This window comes from Actinia tenebrosa, unplaced genomic scaffold (assembly GCF_029948245.1).
Source record: "Actinia tenebrosa isolate PJP-AT-01 unplaced genomic scaffold, QUT_ActTen_1.0 PGA_scaffold3__52_contigs__length_22856419, whole genome shotgun sequence".
NCBI classification, from domain to species: Eukaryota; Metazoa; Cnidaria; class Anthozoa; order Actiniaria; family Actiniidae; genus Actinia; species Actinia tenebrosa.
The window spans coordinates 9,051,247-9,074,064 of record NW_028292580.1 but is presented as its reverse complement, the minus strand read 5'-3'; the positions used below and the strand labels follow the sequence as shown (position 1 = coordinate 9,074,064).

At 38.2% G+C, this 22,818-nt stretch overlaps 2 protein-coding genes across 2 annotated transcripts; one reads left to right on the top strand and one right to left on the bottom strand.

Annotated features, from left to right (window-relative positions):
* Nucleotides 1-66: 66 nt before the first annotated feature.
* On the bottom strand, nt 67-4,706 carry LOC116299091 (hyaluronidase-1). Its single transcript, XM_031707725.2, has 5 exons — nt 4,308-4,706; nt 2,939-3,304; nt 2,077-2,310; nt 1,063-1,715; nt 67-578 (listed from the first exon to the last, which is right to left on the bottom strand). The coding sequence occupies exons 1-5, from the start codon at nt 4,665-4,667 to the stop codon at nt 308-310; spliced, it is 1,884 nt and encodes a 627-aa protein (XP_031563585.2). The 5' UTR covers nt 4,668-4,706; the 3' UTR covers nt 67-307.
* Nucleotides 4,707-5,833: 1,127 nt separating this feature from the next.
* LOC148908443 (chymotrypsinogen A-like) lies at nt 5,834-11,388 on the top strand. The gene is made up of 4 exons (XM_089035580.1): nt 5,834-6,021; nt 8,344-8,559; nt 9,427-9,639; nt 10,550-11,388. The coding sequence occupies exons 1-4, from the start codon at nt 5,931-5,933 to the stop codon at nt 10,876-10,878; spliced, it is 849 nt and encodes a 282-aa protein (XP_088891706.1). The 5' UTR covers nt 5,834-5,930; the 3' UTR covers nt 10,879-11,388.
* Nucleotides 11,389-22,818: the final 11,430 nt, after the last annotated feature.

Genomic DNA, 22,818 nt, shown 5'->3' with positions numbered 1-22,818 from the left:
GAGGGGAGGGGGGGGGGGGGGGGGGGGAGAGGAGAGGAGAGGAGAGGAGAGCTGGCTTATTTCCTCTGATTTCCAAACAGATTTTAATTCCAAAGTTTAGAAAGCATTATAGTAATTATTTTTTTAAAATTGAATTTAATAGCAGGAAAAAAACCTGTCTGGCCTCGGCGGTAAAGAACTGTAGAAAATACTGAAATGATAATACAAAAAAACTTCCTTGTTTCCTTTGAAAAACTCCAGCTCAAAATTAATTTCAAGCTCTTTTTTGAAGGAAGTAACAAAGACATTAAATATTTTGAAGCTATTTCTACGCTTGCCTCTTTTTAAATATATTAAAGTAATAATAACTAGCCAAATAAACTGTAGATAGCACAAAAGCACCACCCAGAGATATAGATATCAATACAGCGTAAATCTTAGGAATTTCAAAATTATTATGTTTGGAGAGTTTCATGGAGTTATGTCTCCTGACCACCATGCATTTCGTAGTTCCTGACTCAGTTTTGTTGCAATAAATTGTTTCTGAAGGAAGGTCTGCTGGTTGGTTTGGAGTTTCTGACCTCGTAGAAGACGTACGACTAAAATATGACAGGAATAATAAATAATCGTTACTTAAAATTGCAATTCTTTCAATTTTTCATCATTCTTTTTTTTTTTTTTTAATTAATTTTTTTTTTTTTTTTTTTTTTTTTCATTATTTTTTTCATATTAAAATAAGAAAACTAATTAGAAAGTATTTGTGTTTTAGAATAAGATGGAAGTGGAGGAATGAGCAGATCGGTTTACGAAGCCAAAAGGGACCGTCGTCATACCGAATGATTTGCAATTGAAACTAAAAGAGGTTGAAAGAACAATCGGGAAGATAAAATATCTTTTAAGTCGAGGGTTGACCAGTAATTTTTCGGTAAATTACAAGTTTTTAACGGGACAAAAATGTTTTTTTTTTATGGAGCTATTCTCTTACACCAAGGGCACAAGATTAAAAACTTAGGCAAAGAAAAACTTAGGTACTAAGGTAAAACCAAAGGTAAAGATGCTATTAAGATATCATTCAGAACTTACTTTTTATCGCTGAGAGCTTCCTCATGCACGTCCAAAAATGGTACTCTGTCGATCTTTGCGCTTTTTGCTGTGACGAAATCTTTTATCGATTCTTTCGACTCGTATTTTTTATGGTTCGTGTTATCATTTCTGCTTTCTGTTTCTTCTTTGCTAAAGCTTTTCTTTCTTGGCTTTGCTGCTTCTTTTAAAGCAGTTTTATCATTGCTTTTCAGCTTTGAGTTGTTCGTGTTTTCTTCTTCTTTTTGAACAACAGTGTTTGACATTTCTTTCCCAGCCGTTTCTTTTAATTTATCAACAAGATTACTGGCAGTTTTCATATTTTTGCTAAGTTTAGAGTTATTTTTTCGGTTTTGAAAAGAAAATCTCTTGGGTATTCCTGGACAGGTTTTCCTTTGAATGTCGTCTTGGTAAATATTAAATTCAATCGCCATATTTTCTTTTATACATCTACCATTTCCATTACATCTTTCCTCACTGCATTTCTCACTTTCTTGTTCAGTGTTTTTAAAATAGGGTCCAAGGTGAGTTTGGATGTAGTCGTTTAACTCACGGCAGATTTCAGGGGAAGTGTTTTCGTCGCGTCTATTTCCCCACATAACGATACCAGCTGCGCCGAAATCTGCTGCTTGCCCAATGGTATTGTATAGGTCCACCTGGGTATTGAACAATATAAATAACAGATGGATAAATGGATGCATGCATGCATGGAGGGAGGGAGGGATTTGATACGTGGATGCATGCATGCATGGATGCAGGGATAAAGGGATAAAGGGATAAAGGGATGCATGGTTGCATGGTTGCATGGTTGCAGAAAGAAAAAACGAAAGAAAAGAAAGAAAGATAGCAATCTAGCATGCAACAGAGGAAAAAAGAGTAGCGAAAACAGTTTTACATCTAGAGCAGCAGTGAAAGGAATTAGAATTGTTGCATCGTCTGCCTCTGCTGTACCGGAAATTAGCTTATATAAATATAAAACAAATAAAAACTTCATGTTAAGCAGAAACTTAGACGTACGTTAGTAAGAAAGTCGTAATTCAGTGGATTTTTTTCGTAGATGAGTCTGAAGTACGGAAAAATTGGTAAGGACGATCCTTTCTTTGAGTACTTCTCTCTCAACCTCAGTGTCTCCAAAAGACGTCCTCTGACAAATGCGCCATTTGTTGGTGAGTTTTCTGGAAGGTAGATGGAAGGAAATAGAGCCGTGCTGTCAGAAAACATCCACTGAAGTCTATCGTTGAAGTCTTTGTGCTGGGAATTAAAAAGAAAAAAAACATAAAATCACTAAGCTAAGTAACACTGCTGTTCGTTTATGTTGTTGTTTTTTTCATGACGACCGTGTCTTACATATCTATAATGTGTAGTTTTTGTAACTAAAGCCTTGATCATTTGGGGAAGCTCGTAACGGTGGAGCACTCGCCTCTTATTGATTCGTCCCGGGTTCGATTCTCGGGCTCGGTGTCGTATGCGAGTAGCTTTGCTAGGTTGGTTCTCTCCTACTACTCTTCCCAGTAGACCGAGGCAGTTGTGATTTTTTAATCGCCTTCGTAGCGTCTGTTATGTTATCCGCAAGTACATTTCAAATCGACCACGTGATGCCAATGTTGTACCACGTGGAAAAGTTTTTACACCACGTGATCAAACTTCAGTCAAGTTTCAATCACGGAGTAAAAAAACTTGTCCACGTGGTACAACATTGGCATCACGTGTTCGATTTGAAATGTACTTCCGCGGTTTTTCTGGTTCACCTTCCTCCGCGAAAACAAATTTCTAAATAAGTCAATTCCTATTCGATCATTGAACGACGGACGATATTTTATCCGAGCAAAAGTTATTGCTTTTTTTTTTTTTTTTTTTTTTTTGCTGTTTTTAATCTTACCTCGTCAGAGCACATGTAATTTGTATTTTCGTGCCCATAACAATCTGGAAATCCATAAAAACCCCACTTCGCCTTCGGTCGCAGGAACTTCCCAAGCTTCAGCGTCTCGTGCATCATCCTTTGTGCATGGTTTTCAAACTGGTATTGAGCCTGCTCAACCAGTTGCTCCATTGACCAATCAGGATGCTGGGATCTCAAAATCTCGATCGACCGGGTCTGGTAGATTTTCTTGGATCCCCAGTTACGACTCCATATTGGTCTCCAGCCCTCCCAATCAATAACGGCCAGTCCATTGAAGTGGGGGTCTGGTATTCGTTTGATAATGTCTTTCGTGGATTTCCTGATATGGATATTCAAGTCTACTAACTTGAAATAGGAAAGAAATATTTAATGAACAGCCGTATACGATCTAAATAAACCATTTTCGAGTTCCAAATTACCGCTGTGTTCCTTGATTACAGACTCAGCTCATTGACTCGGGGTTAGCCGCGTATCGGTATGTAATAAGGGTAATAGACCCTTTGCCAAATTGGTGACCACATATTCGAGTTAAAATTAAACTGAGTGAAAAACCAATACCAAAAACCAATAGGTGTCTGGGACTGGGTCGCAAAAAATAAAAAATTAGTGAACAGGTGTTACGTCAACTCGATAAGGCGTAAAATTAGGATCGGTTTTTCTGGTTACAACTTCCACAGCTGGGGAAAAAGAATTTCAGTGGGAAAAACTTCACTTTGTAGGGTTACTAAAGTAAAGGTGCTCTTTCTAGTGCTGGTATTGGTTTTTTAATTTAACTCATTTCAATTTTCGGCCGCCATGTTTGGCAAATGGTCTATTTGGAACTCCAAAATGGTCTGTTGAGGCTAGGTGTCTGGGACGGGTCGCAAAAAATAAAAATTAGTGGACAGGTGTTACGTCAACTCGATAAGGCGTAAAATTAGGATCGGTTTTTCGGGTTACAACTTCAAATGGTGAAAATAATTTCAGTGAGAACGTCTAAGACAAAAGAAGGCCACATTTTTCAAGAGTATCTTATATAAAATGAACCATGAAATATTCGTCACATCTTCGAACGTGGCATTTCTTTGAGAACCTACTGGAAGATTTGTACATTGAGTGTTTATTATTGACGAATGTAAAATGTATACAAAATTAGAGTACAGTCTAATTGAGGTCATAATCTTTTTTAAAAATAAATTGACGATGATTTTTGTGAATCAGTATTCTGGAAATTTCTACCGTTTAGATGGACAAGAAGATATAGTTAAGTGACTGCTGTATTTGTTAATCAGAATCAGCGACCGAAAACGACCGATCAGCTTTGGTTCATCAAGCAGTTAAAGGTAATTGCCATGTTATGACACCTTACCTGGGGCATCCCGCCATTGTGGTTGTTCGTTCCTTCAGCGTTAGTAAAATATGGATAGTAGCCCAATTGAGCATTGTAGAATACAACCACATATTTCCCATTCCAAGTTTGCTGTGGGTTGGATAATATTTTAAAGTCACCAAGTTCTATAGGAATACTGAAATTTTTCGAACAGCCACCTGTCGGGGCATTCCATAGTGCCATGAACGGTTTGCCATCGATGGGAAAATCTTCACATTTACAAAACGTCGCTTTACCCTCGTTAAAACCTGTTAAATGTCCACGGCCAATGAGTAGAACAATCTCCAGGAGAATTAATAGGGAATATACGTTTTTTTTTCCATGTCTGGAATTTTCCATTCTTGGTTATTTTGGCATCATTTTTCAGGGTCTTTTATCTTTTAGTGTTTTGATATTGTGACCTGTTTGTAAACTATGATGTAAGAATGGCTTATGGTTCATTTGACGCTGTTAGCTGTTGCTGTGGTAACGGTTCTGGTTACCTGCTTGGTTTGTGAAGCATGAGAAAAGAAAGAAAGAAGGAAGGAAGGAAGGACTGATTACTTGTAATGTATTTGTAATTTTTTGTATTCCTGATGATGGCCCATCGACCCGAAAGCTTGGTAATAAAAATCAGCAATTTTGGTAGAAGAAACGTCCATCTTACAAATGTCCATACCAACGAAGAGAGTTGATTACTTTGGATTATTTGAGCCCACGAGCGTTCGCAATCTAAAAACTGCTCTATTACAGTGGCAACCTTAAAAAAAAAAAAAGAAAAAAAGAAAAGAAAAAAAAGAAAAATACATTCACCAAAGAAATCTGGCTTTTGGAATATGTCCGAAAAAGTGCATTTAAAAAAAGGAAACTTTGCACAACATTAATAACATTTTAAACTCCCTGCAAAGTCCTGACATAGTAGGAAGACTTAAATGATCACAGCAAACCAAGAGAGCACGACGGAATGAAATTCGTTCTGCCGTGCTCCCTTAAGCAAAAGTAACAAGGAGAGGAAGGGGAAGAAGAAAGAAGGGAGATAGGAAAGAAAGAAAATAAACGAATAAACGAATGTATAAATGAATGAAGCGAAAAAAGGTAGTTCCTTCGGTAGTTCCTTCAGAAGCCACGCTCGTGGGAAGGGAACTCCTTTGCGTGACATACACTAAGAACGTCTGCGTGGGAGGCTATATTCTTTTAGCTGCGTGTCTGGTACTCCAGGAAGCCGACAGTGCGCACGCACTTTATACGCCGCTGTCCATCAGTGCTCTGTCTTAAGAAGAGTATTCAAAGGTGAAGACGGATTAGAGATAAGTCAAAGCAGACTGGAGATCGATCTTGAGGATCGAACTATGGACCTCTAGCACAGAAGGGCTTGCACTAATATGCCTTGCACAGCTAACCGAGCTTCGCCTATTCCTGCGAAAAGTATGTATTATATTGAACCGGCGCTATTGCCTCACGCTGATGTGAAAATGGAAGTGCTCTTGCTGCTTAACCGCTAAACCACAACCCCTTTTTAAAATCATCCGTCCTGCATGATCCGTATTAGTTAACACCTAGCTAGTATCTCATCAGCTTGTCTTTCATAGTAGCGTTAACGTTATTTTCGGCATCTTCATAGCGATGACAGTCGGTCTTGCCTTTGGTTTTATTCTTTTCGCTGGTATTTCTGACTTGGGCGTCGTCGGAACCGTTTTGAAAACTGCTCCACAAGGTAGGATAATGATGTTGAATGGAATGTATGGAATTGGGTTGTTATATTCGTTAAGAAAAGACCAGATGAACTGGAGAAAAGACAAGGGAAGAAAAATAAACTGGGAGCAGGAAAAGGAAGAACGAAAAAAGAGAGAGAAAACTTAAAAGAAAAGAAACAGAGAAAATTGTGTGTAAATAAATACAGCGCTTTGCAAAAATTTTGTGAATAAAATGAATATCGATACATCTCTGTATCGGGTGCATTATGGGTAATTTCGATTTTAAATAACGTTTTAATAAAGACTGAATACAATGTTTTCAGTGAAATATAATCATAGTTACATTGTAAACATTAATAATAGATATCTGGCTAACTTTTGGTTGAAAATCGTTTTATTTAAAAAATCTGGAAATATGCAAATTAGTTATATAGACATACCAGACTTTGCAGAATTTTGCAAATCGCTATATTTATGCATATATACATATATATGCAGAATTTTTGTGAACAACCACTATATATATATTATATATAAATGACAATCAGAGTACACCGTAAATTACAATGTGTTTAGTAAAACCATATTTCAGCAAGCCATTACTTGCCTTTTTCAGCCGGTAATGAAGAGAAGAAATTGCATTGGTATAAGACAATAATAATATATATACGAACTCGAGTCGTACATGAGCTCATAGCCAACGAGACCTCAGTCCTGGTTGAGTTGGCTATGAGATTATGTACGAGGAGAGTGACTGGAATAATAACTACTGGATGAAATATTTTTAAAAACTTGTCGGTAGCTGCACGAATGGACTTCAATTCTTTTTGTGGTTTGGTGAAATGAGCCATCTTGTTGTCTAGCCGGGTTGTTAATTGCTTTCGTAAATTGCTTTATTTAACTTTGTTTTAGTCACGTGTTTATTAAATTTAGATGTGCCATTTTTCAGTCTAGGAACAAAGAGCTTTATCAGTCATTAAAAAATGGTTTTTATTTTCGTTTTGGTTTCCGTTACGTTTAGAAATTTTTGTATTAAGATAGTTATTAAAAGTTAGCCTCTCTTTCTTTCTTTCTCTCTTTCTCTCTTTCTTTCTTCCTTCCTTCCTTTCTTTCTTTCTTTTGTTTGTTTGTTTCTTTTTTTCTCTCTTTCTTTCTTTCTTTCTTTCCTATCTTTTAGGGTTTTTTGTCCTCAAGCACAGCCTTTGTAGCCTCCTCAAAAAGTTGAGTAAATCGGTCGATGATACGATGATAGCCTAGTACCATAGTATCCAATCAGAGCGAGCGATTGCTCAGATCCAGTGGTTTTCTCTCTATATAAATATATGTAATAGGAAGAGAGAGAGCGATTATCAACGCTGTAGGAATTAAACATTTTTCTTTTTATTGAGTAGTATTGTTATTGGTGCTCGGCCATGGTACTATCCTTGCATCGCGAGCATACTATTGGTTAAAAAACGTTTACATATTTATTTATACAGTATACGAGGAGAATAATTAATGGCCTGGGCACAAAGATAGGAAGTCACGAACGGCTTAAAGTTGTCCTTATACGATTAAAAGGGAAGGTGCTTGGTTTTTGTTTCACTCAAGACACCTAATCCCAATCATCCAAATAATATCCATTCCAAACCTAATAATAATCATTTTAATCATTAGCTCCACTGGATGAGTATTCGTGGTCTTGGTATTATGAATAGTCGAAATAGACCTACAATAGATTTGTAATTAAGGTTTATGAGTTAATTATAAAACCGTTGATATAAAGACAAACCAAAAACCACTAAACGTTTGAAACAACATGATAAACATTTCACATTTTTCTAGATTATTATTGTAAGACTAATCGTTGTGTATCTTGTTAATTTGTTTGTTTCCTCGAACGTTTGTTCGTTTATTTATGTCTAAACGTTAGGCGTACGTACGTTCGTCTGTTCGCTCTTCCGGTTGTCTAGTTTGTCGTCTAGTTCTCTCATTTGTTTGTTTGTCAGCTCGTTTGTCTGTTAGCTCGTTTGTCTGTTTTTCGTCTGTTCGTTCGTCTACTCGTTCGTCTGTTCGTCGACCTGTCGTTCGTCTGTTCGTTCGTCAGCTTGTTCGTCTGTCGTTCGTCTGTTCGTTCGTCAGCTTGTTCGTCTGTCGTTCGTCTGTTCGTTCGTCTGTCGTTCGTCTGTCGTTCGTCTGTCGTTCGTCTGTTCGTTCGTCTACTCGTTCGTCTGTTCGTTCGTCTACTCGTTCGTCTGTTCGTCTGCTTGTTGTCTCATTTGCATCTGATTTGCATGCATCCATAATATCTGCTATTGAGCGTATTCTACAAAAAATGATATTACTTTGATGTACTGTTATAGATAGTGGCCATGGTCGACTGTCTAGTGGGATAAGTGTACGAATGATCAATGGAGAGAACGCAAGACCGCACGAGTTCCCTTGGCAAGTATCTATGCGCCTAAGACGAAGCAATAGGCACATCTGTGGAGGATCTCTTATCAGTCGTCATTTAGTGTTAACAGCTGCACACTGTGTCTTGATGAATCCATGCTTTTCAAAGTACAGTGTAGTTTTAGGTAAGTGGCTTATATTCCAAGTAGGGTACATGTGCAGTATTTTCCAAGTATGGCCGATAATTGATCGATCCCTGCTATGCTTGACTACACCAAACCAATGGAATACAGAATGTCCGTCCAACAAAATCGAATTTGTAAGATATTTAGGCCCCGTCCACACGTATCCGCAAATTTTATTTGGCGGATACGGGTTGCGTCCACACGTGTCCGCAAATTTCTGTGTCTGTATCCGCAAATTTTACGAAAACGGACACGTGTGGACGGTGAAAACGATTCGAATACGCTGCGTGTGGACGCACACATTTTCGCATCCGCAAAAAAAAATTTGCGGATACGAAAATTTGCGGATACGTGTGGACGGGGCCTTAGTAGTTATCGATTTTTTTCTTAATGTATACCCCTTTAGAATGCATTATCACGTGCATCAAGTGTATCGGCAGTGTATCCCAACATTGATGATATATTTAACTTTTTCAAAAAGGTTGAAGGTTTTGTTGGATGTTGCATACCAAACCCGAAATGTATTGTAATAACTTCAGCACAGAAGTAAATATGCCGGTAAATATTCCGGACAAAGTTTAGAAACATTCTAAATCTTTGTGGCCATTTGCTGATTGAATTCTCATCGCCCATAATGCAGTTCGGGCTTTGTATGCAACATGCAATATGCAACATGCAACATGCAACATGCAACATGCAACATGCAACATGCAACATGCAACATGCAACATGCAACATGCAACATGCAACATGCAACATGCAACATGCAACAAAACCTTCACCAACCTTTTTGAAACAGCTGTATTTAATAATGCAATTTATAAGTTTGATGTTGCAGAATTATTGAGTGCAGGTCATTTTTACCAGGTGCGCACAGGAGAAAAGGAAATACGATCTTCCAACAATACCGCAAAGTCAAGAGGTGGTATGTCCACTCATATTACCGCGCGGATCATTATAAGAAAGACATCGCTCTACTACGGCTTGATCGACCAGTCAAGATGACCAGAGCTGTCCATCCAATCCCGCTTCCGCAACCGGGCAGCAGAGTTGCCGCTGGTACAAGTTGTTTCATGTCAGGTTCTCGTCTCTATGTTTTATGAGCCTATATTTTAGAAAAGTAGGGAATTCCGTATAGCTTTATGGAACTAGCTTTATGGCAACAGGCAACAGGCAACAGGCAACAGGCAACAGGCAACAGGCAACAGGCAACAGGCAACAGGCAACAGGCAACAGGCAACAGGCAACAGGCAACAGGCAACAGGCAACAGGCAACAGGCAACAGGCAACAAGCAAAAGGCAACAGGCAAACAGGCAACAAGCAAAAGGCAACAGGCAACAGGCAACAGGCAACAGGCAACAGGCAACAGGCAACAGGCAACAAGGCAACAGGCAACAGGCAACAGGCAACAAGCAAAAGGCAACAGGCAACAGGCAACAGGCAACAAGGCAACAGGCAACAGGCAACAGGCAACAGGCAACAGGCAACAGGCAACAGGCAACAGCAACAGGCAACAGGCAACAGGCAACAGGCAACAGGCAACAGGCAACAGGCAACAGGCAACAGGCAACAGGCAACAGGCAACAGGCAACAGGCAACAGGCAACAGGCAACAGGCAACAGGCAACAGGCAACAGGCAACAGGCAACAGGCAACAGGCAACAGGCAACAGGCAACAGGCAACAGGCAACAGGCAACAGGCAACAGGCAACAGGCAACAGGCAACAGGCAACAGGCAACAGGCAACAGGCAACAGGCAACAGGCAACAGGCAACAGGCAACAGGCAACAGGCAACAGGCAACAGGCAACAGGCAACAGGCAACAGGCAACAGGCAACAGGCAACAGGCGACAGGCAACAGGCAACATTATTCAAAAACGCCTTCACCAACCTTTTTTTTGAAATAGCTGTACCCTTTATCTACTGATTCCCACATAGGTTATCCAATAAGCATTATGTAATCTTTAGTCTTGACGCTTTTTCACTATAGGCTGGGGTAAAACCAGAAGCAGTGGAGCATACTCCAGTTTCCTACAGAAAACGTTACTTCCAATCGTACGCTATCAGTTCTGTGCTAAGAGAAACAACAGACTTTTCAAAGTGGATAACCAAAGCATGATCTGTGCAGGAGGAAGAGGCAGGACAGGCGGATGTAGAGGGGACAGCGGTGGACCTTTGTCGTGTTGGGAAAGAGGACGATGGATTCTGCGAGGGGTTGTAAGCTGGGGACATAAAAAATGCCGCACTGACTATTATACTGTGTTTACGAGAGTAAGCAGCTTAGTAAACTGGATAAAACGTACTGCTAGGAAAGGGTAGACAGTTTGCTACCTGCATGAAGCGATAGGCTCGTAAGTTATCAATCAGATCAGATTTCTACCAGCTTCATGCATACACTTGATTCGACTTTTCTTAGTAGTCGGTATAGCATTAGCCTATAAGTGTGCAAACTTTTTTAGCTATCTAAACAGACATCTTTCCTAGTACAGTAAAAATCAAACTTCATTTTTTAGCGTTGAACAGTCTCGCAGAAAAATAGACAGAGGACCGCAAAAAGTATAATCATTTCAGACTTCTCTATTAAATTTATTACCCTGTCTTCTTCTTTTTCAACACCGATTAAGTTACAGAATTTTTAAAAATTATTAGCATTAATAACCATAATGATAAATTATGAATCATTTGCGGTAAATGTTTATAAGGTGATGGGAATGATGAAAATAGCAAAGCTTAAAGAAAATAAAGTAATTTGTAACGATACAAAATAAGGATGATAGGTGATGGGCAATAGAATTGAAATAAAGAATGAAAATCAGCTTCCTATAACAAGATGTGTCACTTTGAATTAGCCTAAAATGTCCCTATGGCCCAAGATAGATAACACAATGAAAGGGGTTATTGGACCGGTAGATGGTTTATGCTCACATGGCCCAAAGTAGATGACAATATTGACCAACTGAATAATTTAACGGACCATTAACTAGTGTATGTCACATGAATACCCAACTTTCTAATAAATTAAAAGGTATTGGGATGCTATAGAAACGTCTTAATGATAACCACAAAAAAAAAAAAAAAATACAAAATACAAAATACAAAATACAAAATACAAAATACAAAATACAAAATACAAAATACAAAATACAAAATACAAAATACAAAATACAAAATACAAAATACAAAATACAAAATACAAAATACAAAATACAAAATACAAAATACAAAATACAAAATACAAAATACAAAATACAAAATACAAAATACAAAATACAAAATACAAAATACAAAATACAAAATACAAAATACAAAATACAAAATACAAAATACAAAATACAAAATACAAAATATGAATTTATTTTGCAGAATTTAAAAATTTTGAATTTTGGATTTTGAATTCTGACTTGACTTCAATTTCGCAAAGTCCTCCGCCTTCTGTGCAAGACACACTCTCGCCTCGATCTCTTGAATAAAAAACTCTTCAGGAAACAAGAGAGGTCGACTTGGGCAAGTCTAAATTCTGACTTGATAGCTCTTAGCAAGTGATAACAATGTCGCATCGGTCATTATGAACAAAATAGGACGGACAAAAGCTCAGCATGTATGCGAGTCGCTTTGTAAAAATGTTAATGATCAACTAAAAAGTTCCATCCAATGACCAAATAAATCATTTAATATTTTAGATTTAGTAAACGTCGTCGTAAGGTTGCAGGTTTAAATTAGTTTTCGAGAACTTTTTGACCATTTTACTCGGGTAATCACTCAAACTTTGAAAAGCATGATAAGACAAATATATATTGTCTCGTCTTTTAATTGGTCCTCTCCCATAACTGTTTTCCCTGAGCTAATATAAACTAGTTGTAGGTGGTGTGTTCATATTGACTAAAGATAAACAGCGCCAATTGTAGAACAAATTTCATGTCATTGCATCCCGTAACCTATTAATTTAGTTTGAAGCCAAAGCCCTCTAAAGAAAGGTGCGTCGCTCTACGTTGAGGTTAACCAGACTAAATTCAGGTTAGAAATATGTATCTTATGTATTTTGTTATTTTGTGACAGTGTCAGGTATTTTTCATTTCATTTCATTTCTTATCATATTCATTTTTTTATTCATTCAGCCTTTCTCCGTGTGTCATCGTAGAGCTCTTTTACGGACGGACACGGACGACTGACGGACGGACGACGGACGGACGACAAGACGGACGAGAAACGGAGGACGACGGACGACGGAAGACGAAGGAACGGACGACGGACGGACTGACGACGACGGACTGACGGACGGGGAGTTGAGTTGGCGCGTGCGGGTTCTGGGTCTGAGTGGATGATGGGTGTTCGGAGTGTTCTTGTGCTATGGATTACTCAGGATTCTTTCTTACTTCATTGCTGTGTTTTGCTTATTACTTCATTCCTCCTTCCTTCTTTCTTTCTTTCTTCCTTTCTCTCTCTCTCTCTTTCTTTTCTTCTTTTTTTCTTTCCTTTTTGTTTAGTATTTATTTATTCATCTTCTTCATTGCGTTCCCTTAAAAATGCGGATTTCTTTACATTTAGTAAATGCTAATGTGCCTGTGATCCACTCGGCTTATAAGGTGACGGACTCCTTTAGCAAAACAAAATACTTGCAGTCGGTTTCGCATTAGTTTACGCCTTCGGGTTCCGAACTATGTTCGGAAATTTCCAAGTTGGAGACCAAGTAATTCGGAACTTCGAAACGAAGTTCGTTATGAGTTCTGGACTTCCCAACGATATCTCTGTATATGTCGAGTACTGTAAGCAAACAAAGCCAAGCATGTAAAGCACTGAAGAAAATCCATAAGCTCCTGTTTGAAAATTAAGTTTGTTTGATGCAAAATTCAGCATTTTGTTTGTTAATGAATCGAAAATGACACACACAACGGTTTTTCTAAAAGTTCTAATAATCAAGTTTGTTATTTAACTTTGATAAATAATTGATTTTTACCCGTTGTTTTAGGAAATTAAAAATATATAGAGAGTTCCATGCAAAATTTTAGGGTTTTGCCCTGTTGAAGTTCAAAACTTGTGTGGTTCTTCAATAAAATTTTCAACTCCAAAGTTATCCAGTGGTTTTTGAGCAGTTTTCTGTTTGCGCGAATTTAACTTACGTATTCATGAGCTTTATATTTGTAAGCTTCAATGCCACTTCCTATATAGGTATCAAAACTATCAATATGTAGCTAACGAACGATGACTGTATTTGAACCTGAGCCATTTCCAGAAAAAAAAAAAAAAAAAAAAAAATTGCAATTAGACTTGATACTAAACCTACTTTATTATGGAGGATTTTCGATTCAATGCCAGCTCAGAAATTTAAGGATTCGATTCATAGTCGATTCATAGCAGGAGTATTTTCCAATAATGAAAAACTTTCTCATTTAGTATTTGTATCACATTGTTTTGCATGTCCAACCATTTCTATCGTATAGAAATATTTTTCAACAACATCTTTGTCCCTAAGTCGCTTATGAGAAAGCCAAATTGGCATGAGTCACAATTGGGTTTTCCAATTTAGGTTATTTCTAAGGTCTGGTTTTATTAGTTATCATACGAGTCGACCTCAAAGTTATAATTGTCAATAGCATCTTTGTCCCTAAGTCGCTTATGAGAAAACCAAACTGGCATGGGTCACAATTACGTTTTCCAATTTAGGTTATATCTAAGGTCTGTTGTTTTTTTCATCTTGTGTCCCCAATTAGTTGCAGAAACTAAATACATCGACACTTGAATAAAGTTATTATTATCATCATCATCATCATCATCATTATTATTATTATTATTATTATTATTATTATTATTATTATTAGTTCGGGTCGACTTCAAAGTTATAATAATAGACTTTATTCAACAATGGAAAAGAAACCAATCTAGTGACCTAAACATTTTAAAATTAATTTTCTACCCATCTGACGCGACAATCTACTTCTTCCTCCCATCCATCGTCGTTCTTTTATTCGTTTGTTCAATTCTTCATTAATTTATTTTCTACAGCCTATTCCTAAGAGGTAAGAAAAAGCATTTTCAATCGACGTTAAAACCAAAACACGATGTTGAAGATATTTTTTCCGGAAGCCATACACCTCTTATTCCTACTCGTTTCTATCTTGCGAGTATTCACCCAATCAATTGCTTCTAATGCTTGCCAAGAAAAGTCCCAGTGGGAATTCGCTTCTCAAGTCAGGTCTCGAACTACGCAAAGACGACTACTATGGCTCAAACATTCCCCACCATCCTCCCCACAATTCAGCCAACAAGCTCCTTCACAGCAAGCGTTCAGGAGCAAACTTCTTCTACAGCACCTTTAACTACAGTGCATTCACTGGTCTCGACGACAGACCACTTGCTGTCAACTCTGCCAATCAGCAGCCAAGTACCCGAGGCCCAAACATCGAACGTTGTGGTATCCCTTAGCGTGATGCCTACAAGCTCGCGAAGCACAGTCACGGTGACAACTACCGCGTCGGCTTCCATTGCTCCACAGCAGTTTGATTCCCGCACATATTGCAGTCGCAAGGCTAACGCTAATTATCCTCATCCAACTGACTGTAGACAGTACATAATCTGTTCAAATGGATATACGTATGAAAGACCTTGTAACGGTGCGGTTAGTCCTGTCTGCCCTGCAGGTTGCTGAATGAAACAAAAGGTCATACAAAAATGATGCTTTTGATCGGAATACGAAGGAAAATTTTTAACCATTATTTAATTTGTTAACATTAGTTTAGTGAAGTTTCATCCGAATTGAACTAGAAAGATTTTCATCCAAGTAGCTAGCATTTATCAACCTTCAAAAATCTCCAAAGATTATCGAAACCTAAAACAACTCAAAACCTCTGGGCTAATCAAAGTCAGCTGGGCATGCAAGGTTAATACACCATTTTCCAATCTTGGCGAAGAACGAGGGCTCTAGCATAATTTATTCTTTGGCGCATGCGCAATTGTCCTTAATGAAATATAATCAATGAAAATCATACTTTCAAACAGAGTTAACTGCTTTTACTTCCGATCAAAATAAATATTAGAATAAATCGGGAACATATTCTTTTATTGACAAGTCTTTGAACACAAGTGCTCATATACCGGAAGTCCAAGAAACCCTGTTCTCAAAAAAAAAAAAAAAAAAAAAAAAGGATTATGCCAGAGCCTTCGTTCTTCGCCGCAGGCCAGAAGAAAAGCATATATGTTATATTCACAAATACCAACGATAAAGTAAATGATGCACAGCTTCAACAATACAAACACTTTGAATTTCCACAGACTTTCACTGGAACACATTTTAAAATATTCTACACGTAATAGAGGCTAACCCTGACCAACAAGGAAAAATTCGATAATAGAATATTCACAGAGAAAACCCTGAAACAACTTAAAGGGGCACTTGGATGGCAATCAATAAAAATTGGAAATGACTTGAAACTTGTTTAAACTTATCTATATGGCCCAGATAGTAGCCAAGCAACATGTTTCCTTCACAGTCAAAAGTGGCGGGGAAAAATTATCAATTTTATTCAGCATCTAAATTGTGAGTAAATGACGTCACTTACTCAACTCTATTGTTCTTTTCGCTTTTAACCCAAAACATCTCAACAGTGATGAGTGGCTCCCAGGCGAAAATTTTCACTAATCAGATTTTCATAATTATAATTGAGTCATAATCCTCAAATACTTCAATTATTCGGACTTTCAAAAATCGGGGCGTTTTCATCCAAGTGCCTCTTTAACCTCAGAGCTGATCAAAGCAAGGGCATGCATGGCTAACTCACAAATCGAATTTGAATCTAGCTTGTTAGGCTTTGTGGAGAAAGGAAAACCGGAAAACCGAAAAATCCCGAAACATTCACTTTAATTTACTTCTTATGCAATCTCTCGTTTTTTGTTTTTTTTTGCATGGGACTAAGTATTTTTAATTTGTTTCATTATATTATTCCAGTATTTCTTACACATGCACGTAAGAGTAAAAAAAATCTGAAATATCATCGACTTTGAAAATAAAAATATTTCAGACTATTTGCCATTTGTCTTGGCCGGGAGTGATTTGTCTTTCGGGGACACTTGAGATCGAAGAGGCATGAAAGTGGATGAAGGATTTAAAAAGAGAAAGAAAAGTTTAGATCTTTTGTTGAAAGTTTGTATTTTTTTTAAAGTTTTAATTTGTTGTTCAAAATTCTACTTTTTTAGTCGGAAAATAATTTTTTTGGATTTAGCATTTATTCCTTTATATTAGCAGTTTGAAAAGGAAATATACTTCACATCATGCTGTTGCCTGATGACGTATTTCCGAATTTATAAATGCAATGATAACGGGGGAAAAACATAAACATTTATAGTTTACAAATTTTTTCCTTCCAACTTAAATTCCCATTATTTCGTGGAGAAAATTTTGCATTTAATCTCATTATTTGATGGTACTTGTTCGAACCGGAAGTAAAATTTAAATATATTCAGATGACGTCACTTCTTATGAGAGGTGTCAATCATTCGTATTGTGACGACGCGCGCAATCAGTGACGTGTTTTATGACGACGTGAATCCGAGATAATTAAGAATTTTTTCTTCAGAATGTCACGCTTAATTGAGCTCAGACAATCTTAAAAAGAAAAACAATGAATCGAATAAGAAATATTTTTGGAAAAGTTAACACATTCGTTCGAGGATCGTTCAACTATGTACTTGGTTATGGCAGCGAGGATGAAGACGAGCAACAGGATCAAAACAAAGTCAGAGACACCATAGTTAATAGAGCAGAGACGAAAGACGCTGTTGAACTGAAACAGAAAGTTGGACATTCGAAATCCTATTCTCAAGTGAAAAGAAAGAAAAAGAGAGGAAAGGAGAAGAAGAAGAAAACGAAGAGGAATAAGACGCCAAGCAAGATCCACTCTAGGCAGAAAAAGGTTAGTTATAAGATATGTTTATTTTACGCGCGGTAGTCTTAATTTCATGCAGTTAATTTGAAAAATAAACTTTGCAGTAAATTTGAAAAATTAGATGTTTATTTGAGACAAGCTACTGAAATATTGCATGCGTACATTTTTTTGGCGACTCTAAACGACTCGAGATCGAACCAATGCGGTTATCAAAGCTTTGATTCAGTTATGTTACGTGATAAAAAGGACTACGAAAAGTTAAAATCAGACGTTCTTACTTTTCTTTCGAAAATCTAAGCAGGAAAAAAAGAAAAAAGAAAAAAGAAAAAAGAAAAAAGAAAAAAGAAAAAAGAAAAAAGAAAAAAGAAAAAAAGAAAAAAGAAAAAAGAAAAAAAAAAGAAAGATGAAGAGAGAATGAAAAGAAAAACGGAGGCAAATATAATCCAAAGTTTTAAGGGGCTATTATATCTTTTAAACATAATTAAAGTGCGCAATTGTTTTTTTTACAAAAATGCTTTCAAAGAGGAAAAGAAAGGAAGGAAAAAAGGAAGGAAGGAGGGAAGGAAGGAAGGAAGGAAGGAAGGAAGGAAGGAAGGAAGGAAGGAAGGAAGGAAGAAGGGAAGAAAGGAGGGAAGAAAGGAGGGAAGAAAGGAAGGAAGAAAGGAGGGAAGAAAGGAAGAAAGGAGGGAAGAAGGAAGAAAAAGGAAGAAAGGATTTGGAGCCAAAGAAAGGAAGAAAACCGAGGACGCCAAGACAGGAGGGAAGAAAGGAAGAAAGGAAGGAAGGAGTGAAGAAAGAAGGCAAGAAAGGAAGAAAGGAGTGAAGAAAGGAGGCAAGAAAGGAGGGAAGAAAGGAAAAAAGGAAGAAAGGAGTGAAGAAAGGAGGGAAGAAAGGAAGAAAGGAGGGAGCAAGGGAGCAAGGGAGCAAGGGAAGAAGAAAAGAAGGAGGAAGAAGGAAGCAAGGAGGGAGCAAGGGAGCAAGGGAGCAGGAGCAAGGGAGCAAGGGAGCAAGGGAGCAAGGGAGCAAGGGAGCAAGGGAGCAAGGGAGCAAGGGAGCAAGGGAGCAGGAGCAAGGGAGCAAGGGAGCAAGGGAGCAAGGAGCAAGGGAGCAAGGGAGCAAGGGAGCAAGGGAGCAAGGGAGCAAGGGAGCAAGGAGCAAAGGAGCAAAGGAGCAAAGGAGCAAAGGAGCAAAGGAGCAAAGGAGCAAAGGAGCAAGTAAGGAGGAAAAAGGGAGATGAAAAAAAGGGAAAAGAAAATAAAGAACTGAAAAGACAAGACTTGGTATGACAAGCAAAAAGAAACAAAAAGAAAAAAAAATGTTTCCCAAGCATTAAACAAAGGTATAGAGTATAACCTTTGTCAAAATCATTTTTTTCCAGATAACAGTTAAGATCCCAGAACGACCACAACCTTTTAACACGGGGAATCTCTTTAAAGTTCCCTCGAAATCACACACTCAAATCGATTGTTCAATTGCGGCACTATCGAAACAATCAGACGAGTTACTCATCTCTGAACAAACGATAAATCTAGACAATGCCATTAAATATGGAAAGATGGCAGAAGCAATAGTAGATGTCAGAGATGAGGTAGTCAAGCAAACACGACAGAGGAAAGAGCAGGCATTTCTTCCCTCGATCGTTAAGCAGCAGACTGAAGCTACTGATGCTGAGGTGTTGGCTAAAAGAGCCGATACCATGAAAATGGAAGGAAATATTTCCAGGAAGCAAAATAAAACGGCTGATGGTGAGGTGTTGGCTAAAAGAGCCGATACCATGAAAATGGTCAAGGAAGGAAATATTACCAGGAAGCAAAGCAAAACGACCGATGTTGAGGTGTTGGCTAAAAGAGCTGATACCCACAATTCGGTCAAGCAAGGAAATATTTTGCCACTGAGAAACAAAAAAGATGAAATCAAGAAGCCATCCGCCAAAGAATTTAAGCCTAAAATTCAAGATACGAAGTCAGTTAATGAGCACGAACTTGGCCGTCAGGAAGACAAGCTTAAACTACCTGACATTCACTCATGCCAGGGATCATTGGTGAGTCAACCAATCAGCTGCTCCAATAGACTTCAACCAATGGCGATGGCTGTTTCGAAGAAGCCAACTGGCGCTCACCCCAGTCTTTTGACAGTGGTGCAGAAAGGCGCCTTTTTGAGCCGCACCCTGGAAACAATTCAAGAAAACGTAGAGGAAAAATATTTTAACAGCCAATCACTGTCTGTAGCTGGTAGAAAAAAATTGGGAAATATTGCTGAGTATCCAATTGAAGGTCACAAATGTTCAGATCAAGAAACATCAGAGGTTTCCAAGAGAAACTGGGAAGTTGAAGCTAGCAATCCTTGCCTTGCACATCGTAGCGAGGCAGTACAAGTCCCAAAGAATGTCAGCCAGAGTGGATGGAAGAAGACAGCTCTTAAAGATGAAAATAACGTACAAGCAATACAATGCCAAGACACATTTACTCTAGAGAGGCATGCTGTTAAGAAGAAATCTAAGAAACAAAAAGGCAAGAACAAGACAAGCAGCAAGGTGAAACTAAATGATGTTGAGGCAGTCGATTCCCTTCAAGACTGTGCTCAAGGGACAGGGTCAAAACTAAACCCAATTGTCGACAATGGAAAAAGCCCTTTAGAGAGATTACGTGAAGTTGAATCAAAACTTCTCGCGCAGAAACACTTAAAGCTTGGTAAAGTGTTTTCGAGGAACAACAAGGTCGCGCCCCTGAGGACTGATGAGCTTGGAGGGTTGAAGAAACTAGAGGTTAAGAATGATTTGCGATTGGGAGATCCATTGAAGAAAGAGAAATTGTACAGTGCAGGGATAGAACGTCCTACACCTTCTCCTGCTGCGAGAGTGCCTGTAGTTTTACCGACACCATCGGCGCTTCCTCGGATTCTCCCTCGATGTCAAAGCCCCAAGATGTTCAACAAGACTGCAAACAAAAAAATGACCGACAGCCAAAGTTATTCATGTGCTACACCGAATTTTAGCCAGTTTACTTACGAACCGAGTGACGACGAAGAGGAAGAACAAGTGTCCAGGTCCAGAATAGCAGCAGCAATTAAGACCAAAAGAGTGGAATTTCACTCTCTCCTATCGACTTCCGTTACTTATGAACCCAGTGATGAAGACGAGCACAAAGACAACCTGGCACAAGCAACGACGCCAAAACGAAAGTTTAGCCTACAGGACAGACTTCGTATGGGAAAGAAGGTTGTGTCATCTGACAAGGATTCAAGCAAGTATCAAGTAATAAAAACAGGTAAGAGAATTTTGTTCTACAAATATTTACTCATACAAAGATATGGTTTAAGAGAAGAGCAATATTTTATTTTCAGTGCTTTGATGATGATGGTGATGCTGTAATATCAATCGTGTCTAAATAAATATCATTATTATTATTATTATTATTGTATGTTGTTGATGATGATATTGATGATGATAAGGATGATGCATGATGATGATAATGATGATGATGATGGTAATGATGAGTGATCATGACAATGATGATAGATGATGATGGTGTGGTGGTTGGTGACGATGATCATGATAATGAATTATCTTGGTAGTGGTGATATAATACATGATGTTGATGATGATGTGTGAATAATGACTATCATGATGATGTTGAAAGAGCAAACTGATGGTGATGAAGATGTTATTGCCAGCGGAGTTGACGGCGTTCACCGAAAGGAATTATGGGTCAACTATTTCTGGTGAGCATTTTCTGAACCACAACTTAATACGATGTATAGATTTCTCTTGTCGGTTGAAATGGAGTTCCGTCATGGGATCTCTTGAGTGAACTGATGGGAATTTCTAATCAAAATACAATGCTGAGTCCTCACTTCTAATTGGTTGACCCCGAGTTCTTTCTAAAGGTCAACTCAGCTGGTGCTGATGATTGACAATGATGATGAGTGAGTGATGATCGTGAATATGATGTTGATGATGAATGATGATAATGACAATGATTACTTTAATTTGTTTCGTTTTAGATATGTTTTCCAAACCAACCGCAAGGGGAGCACTAGCTGGCCTAAAAGCATCAACACTTGGGCTTCCAAGAAGTACAGACACGGTTCTAAAGTACCCCTCCACATCAAGATACTCAACACACCACCAAGAGAAAAGGAATATACTGCTGCCTAGCTTAGATCCACGAGACCGAAATTCTATCGCGAAGAAGGATGACTTGAAGATATTGGACTTTTTGGAGTTCGAAGATGGAAATGAATGAAAGATCTGAGAATGATAGATCATGGATTTTAAACTGAAAGGACTATCGCGAAGAAGGATGCCTTAAATATATTGGATTTTTTTTGAGACTTGAAGATTAAAATGAATTGGAGATCTGAGCTCGAGAATAAGCTCGAGATCATTGGGTTCAAGACTGCAAGCACTGTCGCGAAGAAGGATGACTCAAAGATCTTGACTTGTTCGAGTTTGAAGATGAAAATGAATGGGAGATCTAGAACAGATTATGCGTGGGTTCAAGACTGGAAGGACCACGAGGGATGGCTAAAGATCATGGACTTGTTTGAGTTTGAAGTTAAGATAGAAATGAATGGAAGCTCCGAGAAGAAGGCATTGGTTCTAGACTGCGAGAACTATCGTGAAGAAGGATGACTTGAAGATCTTGGACTAGCTTATTCGAGTTTGAAGATAAAGATGAATGGAAGATCTGAGAATAAAAAGAGATTATGGGGGAAGACTGCAACCATCATCGCGAAGGATGAGCTAAATATCTTGGACTTGCAAGAGTTTAAATGAAGATAAAAATGAATGGGAGAATCGATCTGAGTAATAAGAGAACTTGCGACAAGACCGCAATGACTATCGCGAAGGGTGACTTAAAGATCTTGGTCTCGAGTTTTGTGAAGATGTTAAATGAAGGAGTCAGCATATCTGAAAACAGCTAATGGCATCTAGACCGCAAGGACTTTCCTTCACTAAACCTGGCCGGAAAAAGTGAGAATTGCAACACAAGGGTGGGTAATTAACATCGGGTGGTGTGTGCTTACTCCTTTTTCGACAGCTACGCTCGGAAGTGAAGAGTCTTTTGCAGTCGAACCACGAAGAGTGAAACAAAAAAATCCTAAATTCCGCGAATACCCATGATACTTTAAATCTCTTTTCCCGATTATTTTTTCACATAATGATCTCACGATCTTATTGAATTCCTCAAGAAACTAAGAGACTTTTTGGATAACGAAGAAAAAAAGAGAAACAGACTGAGAAGGAAGAAGATGGGAGAGGAAGACAGAAAGGGAGAGGGAGAATAGCTCCATCTCAAACAAAATTTATTCCACTTTAGTTTCATTCAGTTTGAGGGTAGCATGTCACATACTATGATTACAAATTTGACTTTAAAATATA